The sequence below is a fragment of the Alligator sinensis genome, unplaced genomic scaffold (assembly GCF_000455745.1).
Source record: "Alligator sinensis unplaced genomic scaffold, ASM45574v1 scaffold1065_1, whole genome shotgun sequence".
In the NCBI taxonomy this organism is placed as follows: Eukaryota; Metazoa; Chordata; order Crocodylia; family Alligatoridae; genus Alligator; species Alligator sinensis.
This window is the reverse complement of record NW_005842812.1, coordinates 560,426-567,756: the sequence shown is the minus strand read 5'-3', so window position 1 is coordinate 567,756 and position 7,331 is coordinate 560,426. Positions and strand designations below refer to the sequence as shown.

The 7,331-nt window shown below is 60.5% G+C and overlaps 1 protein-coding gene and 1 long non-coding RNA gene across 2 annotated transcripts in view; both read left to right on the top strand.

The window, feature by feature from the left end:
- Nucleotides 1-6: 6 nt before the first annotated feature.
- Nucleotides 7-7,331, top strand: part of STAT2 (signal transducer and activator of transcription 2) — a 9,264-nt gene continuing 1,939 nt past the window's right edge. Inside the window, 18 exon segments of the mRNA XM_025191373.1 lie at nucleotides 7-1,112; nucleotides 1,230-1,380; nucleotides 1,476-1,578; nucleotides 1,821-1,909; nucleotides 2,003-2,081; nucleotides 2,247-2,332; nucleotides 2,419-2,567; nucleotides 2,667-2,825; nucleotides 2,908-3,000; nucleotides 3,095-3,154; nucleotides 3,315-3,335; nucleotides 3,520-3,613; nucleotides 3,784-3,840; nucleotides 3,941-4,024; nucleotides 4,264-4,377; nucleotides 4,379-4,526; nucleotides 6,946-6,995; nucleotides 7,087-7,175. Coding sequence (XP_025047158.1) covers nucleotides 982-1,112; nucleotides 1,230-1,380; nucleotides 1,476-1,578; nucleotides 1,821-1,909; nucleotides 2,003-2,081; nucleotides 2,247-2,332; nucleotides 2,419-2,567; nucleotides 2,667-2,825; nucleotides 2,908-3,000; nucleotides 3,095-3,154; nucleotides 3,315-3,335; nucleotides 3,520-3,613; nucleotides 3,784-3,840; nucleotides 3,941-4,024; nucleotides 4,264-4,377; nucleotides 4,379-4,526; nucleotides 6,946-6,995; nucleotides 7,087-7,175 — 1,757 coding nt within the window. The 5' untranslated portion in view covers nucleotides 7-981.
- Nucleotides 4,536-7,331, top strand: LOC112547926. Its single transcript, XR_003091718.1, has 4 exons — nucleotides 4,536-5,393; nucleotides 6,946-6,995; nucleotides 7,087-7,175; nucleotides 7,262-7,331. It is a non-coding gene; the product is annotated as an uncharacterized LOC112547926 (long non-coding RNA).

The window sequence follows — 7,331 nt, the reverse complement described above, 5'->3', positions numbered from 1 at the left end:
GAGCATTGCAGTCTCCCCCAGGTCGTGCCCCAGCCGTGGGGGGCGTGGGTGGGAGGTCAGAGCCCCCCAGCGCAGGGACGGGGTGGGGGAAGGGGTTGAACTGTGCGCTGGCGCACGGACGAACCCAGGTGTCCAGGACGGGACCCAGGCATCCCAGGGGAGGGAGCTGGGGGGGGTGCACTTTGGTCTCCCAGCTCTGCAGGGGCATCCAGCCAGGTCCTGCAGCCCTCGTGCCCCTTGGTGGCCTGAGCTCCCCCCCCCCCCCCCCCCCCCCCCGGGCAGCGTCCCTGGGGGGAGCTGCCAGAGGCGCCCCAGGTGTCCCTGGGCCCAGGGCATAGAGACGGGCTGCTCTGGGGTGGCGTGTGCAGGAGGCCAGCACGTGCCTAGGGGGGCTGAGGAGGGCGCAGCAAGCAAGCATCACTCGCCCTGGGTGCCTGTATCTTGGTCTATTGCCCGTGGCTCTGGAAGGAGACAGAAGAGCCGGGAAAGGTGCTCGTGACGAGGGCGTGAACGCGTTGAGAGCTGAGAGCTCAGCTGGAGCCACCGGGCGCTGGGGAGAGGGGCCACAGGGAGTCTGAGTTGGGACGTTCTGGACCTGACGTGGCTGAACGGGGAAAACCTCTTCCAGCCGCCTCAGGATGCAGCCGGGCACTCTGATATTGTCTGCTGGTTGCACATTCTCCTGCCCGGGCTCCTGGCTTGGGAGGGCGGGGACCGGGCCAGGCAGCATCCAGCCATGGCAGCCAGGAGGGGGCAGTGGGGCAAGGCTTGGCATGCACCCCCTGCTCCAGGTTCAAAGACCTGGGTGTGGCTCTGCCAGATGCCCAGGGGTGTGGGAGAGATGAGGAGGGGCTTGCCCTGGCTCTGGAGCCTATCTAGCCCACTCCAATCCCCCCCAACCCACCTTCAGGCTGCCCCTTGGGACTGGGTGCAGCGCTCTGAGCCCCCCACCCCGCTCCCCTTGCAGATCTTCCCCCAGCTATGGCGCAGTGGCAGAAGGTGCAGGAGCTGGGCAGTGCCCACCTGGAGCAGGTGCATCAGCTGTATCACAGCGACCTGCTCCCCATGGAGGTGCGGCATTGCCTGGCTGCTTGGATCGAGGACCAGGCCTGGTAACTGCCCCCCACCGTGGCCAGGGGAGGGTTAATAGTGGGGGGTAGAGGTGGGTGCAGCGCCCCTTTCCTGCAGGGCCCCCCCCTCCATGTGTGCCCCTCATGCTGCCCCCCCAGGCAGCAGGCGGCAGAGCCGGGCTCATCGCAGGCACGCATGCTGCTGTACGCACTGCTGGCGAAGCTGGACGAGCAGTATGGGCGCTGCAGCACCGAGGCTGATGGCTTTGTGCTGCAGCACAACCTGCGCAAGGCCAAGCACGATCTGCAGGTACGCGGGGGTGGGGGGACACCAGAGGGGCTGGGGGAGTCTCTGTGCCCTGGGCACTGACCCCTGCCCTCTCCCCACCTCTTGCCGTCTGCCAGGCCAGGTATGAGGAGTGCCCTGAGGAGCTGGCCAATGTCATTGCCAACCTGCTGCGGGAGGAGAAGAGGATCCTGAGCCTGGGGCTTGAGGCCCAGCAGGCAGGTGGCAGGGAGAGTCAGGAGTGAGGGAAAGTTGGGGGGCTGGGAGTGCGAGGCACTGGCAGGGCTGGGAGGGCTGCAGGTTGGGAGTAAGGGGCATCTGCAGTGCTGGGAGCTGTGGGTTGGGAGTGAGGAGCACTGGCAGATGCCTCGTGCATCTTTTTCTCCCCCTACCCCCCAGCACCACATCCCCAGGGCAGGTGCGGGGGGACGGGAACCTAACCCCTGCCCTCTCCCAGCAGGCAGGAGCCAGCCCCACGCCCACCCCCCCCATAGAGACAAACCGACAGCAAAAGATCGAGCAGCGCCTGAACGAGATCCAGGAGTCCATGCAGGTGAGACCCCCCACTTATTCCCGACAGGGGGTGCCCTCTGTGTTCCCCCATGGAATTTAAACCCGGAGCCCTGGGGTCTTTCCTGCCCCCCAGGACCTGGAACGCTCGGTGCGGCACCTGGAGGAACTGCAGGACACCTTTGACTTTGTCTACAAGATAACCCAGGCTCACAGTAAGGGGGAGTTTAATGGGGGGTTGGGGGGGCTCCCTTGCCTGGTCTTGGGTATTGCTCTTATGAATACCCTGGGGGGCTGGGAGCAACAGGCTGGGGGACCACAATGGAGACGGGTGCCAGCTGCAGGGGGCACTAGGCAACCCCCGACTCTTCCCCCTCTAGAGAGGACAAACCCTGCAGACCCTGAGCTGCAGGCTCAGACTCAGCAGCTGCAGGCTATGCTAAACAGCCTGGACCAGAACCGCAAGGTGAGGCGGGCCCTGGGGTCCTGGCGCACTGGGAGGGGTTGGGGGACAGAGCTGCCCCCCTTGATACCTTGCCCCCCTGCTCCCAGGGCGTGCTGGCAAAGATGCAGACACTGTTGGGGCGCGTGGAAACGCTGCGGGACTTTGTGCTGAAGGAGCTGGCAGCCTGGCGTGAGCGGCAACGCCAGGCCTGCCTGGGCGCCACCCATGACACAGCCCTGGGCTCCCTCGAGGCCTGGTGAGCATGGGCAGGGGGAGCCTGGGCATCACACCCCCATGCCAAAACCCAGGCATCGGGCAGTGACCCAAGCATCCTGACTTTGCCCCCCTGGGGCAGGTGCACGGGGGTGGCGGGGGCATTGTTTCAGCTGCTGCGGGTGCTACGGACGCTGCAGGAGCTGCGTGCCAAGGTCAGCTATCAGCACGACCCGCTGGAGATGGAACCGGGGCTGTTGGAGCACCGCATTCGCGAGCAGCTCACCAGCCTCCTGCGCAGGTGGGGAGGGGTCTTGGGGCCAGGTGGGCGGGGGTTAGGGGGCCAGGCAAAGGCTCGGGCTCACACTCTTCCACCCCTCCAGCGCCTTTGTGGTGGAGGAACAGCCGGCCATGCCCCACCCCAGCCGGCGCCAGCTGGTGCTCAGGACCAACCAGAAGTTCTCCACCTGCATCAGGTGAGCCATGCCCCCATTTTCTAGGCTCTGCCCCCCCAACAGGGGCACCGGGTTCCCAGCATTACCCCCCCAGCTGATCCCTGCCCCCCACCAGGCTCCTGGTGAAGCTGCAGGACCGGAACCAGCAGCTGGTGGTGAAGATGGAGTGTGACAAGTGAGTCCCATTGCCCGCTCCCATAGCCCCCCAGCACCAGTTGCGGGTGGGGGATGAGTGGAGGGGGGTGCAAAGCATCTGAGTGGGGGGAAGGAGTCCTGGGGGGCTCCTGGGGAGGGGGGGGCTTCATCTTCCTGACCTTTGCTTGTTCTCTCTCCAGGGATACCCCAAATGTGAAGGGGTAAGAGCTGCAGGGGGCATGGTGGGGGGACTGGGGTATGTTCAGGGGAGGGGGAGATGTCCCCTGTGGTAGGGGGGCATCCTCCAGGAACCCTCCCCAGGCCTGGGCCAGGCTGAGGGGCCCCAGAGCCAAGCCAGGATGGGGATACGTGCCCCCTCAGGTCACTAACCATTACCCACCCCAGGTTCCGGCGCTTCAACATCCTGACGTCGCCCAACAAGACACTGGCGCTGGACGAGAGGCATCGCAAAGGGCTGGTCTGCGACTTCCGCCATGTGGTGCGCACCACCTGGCCTGGGCACCTGGGTTCCCTCCCAGTTTCGGGGGGTGGCGGGATGGAAACACCTGGGTTGCCTCGAGAGAGGATTGCTGACCTGAAGGGCAGCTCAGAGCCCTGCTGGGCCACTGGGCTGGGGGGTTGATCTTGACCTTGACCTTCTCCTGGCAGATGCTGAAGGAGCAGAAGGTTGTGGGCTGTGGCAAGGGCAGCAAAGGTGCCAGCGAGGTATGCCTGCCCACTCCTCCCCTCAAAAACAACCCAGGTGGGGTCTGGCCCCCGCTGCTGGGAGGCCCTGACCTCTTTCTCCCCCACACCCCCCCTTCAGGGCCTGCTACCGGTAACGGAGGAGCTGCACCTCATCACCTTCACACTAGACTACAAGTACCAGGACGTGGAGCTGCAGCTGCAGGTGAGAGGGGGCAGGGCACTCCCGGACACATGGGTTCAGCCCTTCAATGTGTGTGAGGGGGGGACAGGTCTTGGGGGAAGAAGAGGAGGAGAGTGGTGCAATTGGGCTCCTGAATGCCCGAGTACCTTTTTCCTTAGCATGTGGTCTGGGATGCAGGAAGGGGAACAGCAGCTGCAGCCCCGGGGGGTGGGGGGGGTGTCTGGGACCCAAGCATCCTACTGACTCCCCCTTGCCCCCAGACATCCACTCTGCCCGTGGTGGTCATCTCCAATGTCTGCCAGGCCTCGGCTGCCTGGGCTTCCATCCTCTGGTTCAACCTGCTCAGCCGCTGCCTGGGCTTCCATCCTTTCACCCCATCCCCCCCAGGACCAGCTGTTCTTCCAGGCGCCTCCCCCAGCTCCCTGGCCCGTGCTGGCCGAGGCGCTGAGCTAGCAGTTCATGGCTGCTGCTGGGCGCGGGCTGGACCACGACCAACTGCACATGCTGGCTGAGAAGCTCTTCGGTACGACGGGGTAGAGGGGGCAGGGGTTGGTGCCCCCCACCCTCTCACCGGGGCTGGGGCCTGGGTTTGGGGCGGCCTTGGCTCTGCCAAATGGGGTCTCTGAACACCTGGGTTTCCCCTTCCACAGGACACCTGGGTTCTTCCCCTGCTGTTAGGTAGTAAAATGGGATCCCGGACTAGTATTAAAGCATTGACATGACACCTCATTGGATAAGTGACAGAAAGGCTTTATGCACTTCAAGTATCCTAGGTTAAATGAGTCCAAACGGAAGCGAAGTCCAGTATTTATCTGCAAGGTGATCGTTTCTCACCAAACAGGCAACAGGGAGAGGCCATCGGATTCTTCTCAGCTTCTCAAGAGCTGGCGCAGCGGGAGTTCGTGTCCGAGATTTCTCACTCCTGTTAGCTGTTTCCTTCCTCTTACCCTTTAGCATCTTCAAAGTGTTCCTGCAGTTATGTAAATAGAGAGAGAGGTTCACCCAGTAACTGCCTGGAAAACCCCCTTAATCAAACTGCTCGTTAATGGTTATCAGAAAGTTTCAATTTGAGTGAATTAGTACTAAGTTTGGAACCTATCAAGGAACTGATTAATGGGAATCCTGGTTTTCTTTGATTGGGGGATGTAGCAGGGCACTAAGGTGCCTGCTCCTCTTAGAGCAGAGATAAGAACCCAGGTGCAAGTTGCCAGGACAACCGGTTAAGGAGGGAATTGGCCGCACCTGCACCTGGTCAGCTGGCAGGAGGAGGCAGGGCCCTAGGCCCCATATAAACCCCAGGGCTGGGACCAGGTAGTTAGTCCCTTACCAGCAGCCAAAGGGGAAGGAGCCTCCATGAGAAGGAAGGGCCCAGAGATGTGGTAGCTGGCAGGTACGCTACCCTTAGAACAAAGGGGACACCAGGAGCCCATAAGGTATCCTTGCCTACTAGGCACCGAGCCTCAGAGAAGGAGTTTTACTCGTTTACAGGGGCAGAGCATGGTGGTTGGCAGTTGAGTGTGTGCTGTCTCATAACAACCAGTGGTTTGGGTGAGGCTAGTTGGGGAAGGAGGAGGCCTCATAGGGGCCCACTGCAGCGTGGGGACCCCGGCGCCAGAGAGGGTGCAGCATTTGGGGGGCACAGACCCCAGCGCCAGAGAGGGCATCGCACTTGAGACAGGGCCGCGGAGAGCCCAGCGCCAGAGAGGGCGTAGAGATCCCGACAAGGACAAGGAGCTAAATTAATAAGCAGCCTAGGCAAGACCACGCCTGTATCATCTGCGAGGCTTGGGGTGTGGCAAAGGGGTGGTTGGAGCCACGCATATGGCCCATAAGGCTGAGAGACTTGAGAACCATCCACAGTGAAGTGGGACGTCGAAGGGGGGGGTAGAAACAACAGGATTAATAGGATCTAACCCGACCATGTCCAAAACTAAAGGTCAAGGGCAGCCTCCCAAATGATGTATTATACCAACAAGACATGGCAGGCGACAACAAGGGTGCTTGTAGGGTGAAGGACTGGCATGGTTAAGGACCTGGGGGTGTAACACGGCCACCCCTAGGTACCCCAACCTGTTACGGGGGGAAAAAAAATTGCCACTTTTCAGATACAACCCCCCCCAAATCTACATTGTTCTGTGATTAAATGAAATGCCACTAATATATATAGATATCTAGAGAGAGAGATTATATGTAATTAGAGATGGATATAATTATCTATCTGTCTGTCTATCTTGTTAGTGGTGTTTCATTTTAATCGCAGAAAAATGTGGATTTGGGGTTACTTCTTTATATCTGAAAAATGGGGATTATTTTTTTAATCAGAGAAAACCAGGATCCCTGCTGATTTAACAACCAGGAAAAAACACACGGGGTTTTTTTGAGTGTCGTTGGAAGATCAAGGAAGCACTAAAGCAAAACAAGTAAATTGGGAGGAGACAGTTATCAGACATGGAGAATGGCTCTTCCTGCACCTGAGCAGGAGTTAATTGGAAAAGAAATATTTACTATACTAATTAGTCAAGGACAGATGTTTCCGGGGGGGGGGGTTACATAGCAGAGGGCCAGGAGCCTGTTTAAAATTATCATGAATAGAGTAAGATAAGAGGGAAGCGAAACAACATCCTTATTTCTTCTCAGATGGCCGAGCCACCACCATGCATCCTCTTGTCCTGTGCAGTTATTACCAGTATTTTGTATTTTAACTTTTGTGAGTAGGCCCCAGCTTAACATGAGCTCTACAGTCATCAACCCCCCCGCCCCGAGATATGTGGTTGTCCCCCCAGGAGCCAGGGAACCCGGATGCCTGGGTCCCAAAGCCAGCCTGCACCCCAGCCTCGGTTTCCCTCTCTGTCAAAGAGGTGTTGGACCCTGTTTCCCGGGGGGGGCAGCTGAACCCCAGTGCCATTCCCCCCCCCCAACTGACCCTGACTCTCTCCTTAAAGGACCAGATGCATCCCCCAAGAGCACCCTCCCCTGGATCCAGTTCTCCAAGGTAAGAGGCTGCAGGGCAGGGGGGGCGCACACATGTGTGCGTGTGTCCATTGTGCACCCCCCCACCCCCAGCCTGACGTTTCCCCCCACAGGACTCCCCTCCCGGCTTCTCCTTCTGGACCTGGCTGGAGGGGATCTTGGAGCTGATCCATAAGCACCTCGCCTCGCTGTGGAAGGATGGGTAGGACTTGTGGGGCTGGGAGGCCGGGCTGGGCAGCCCCTGGCTCTGGGGGGCTCATGCCACCCCCCCCTTGGGGGCCCCCCCAGGCTGATCTTGGGCTTTGTGAGCAAGAAGCGGGAGCGGCAGCTGCTGCGGCGGCGGCAGACTGGGACCTTC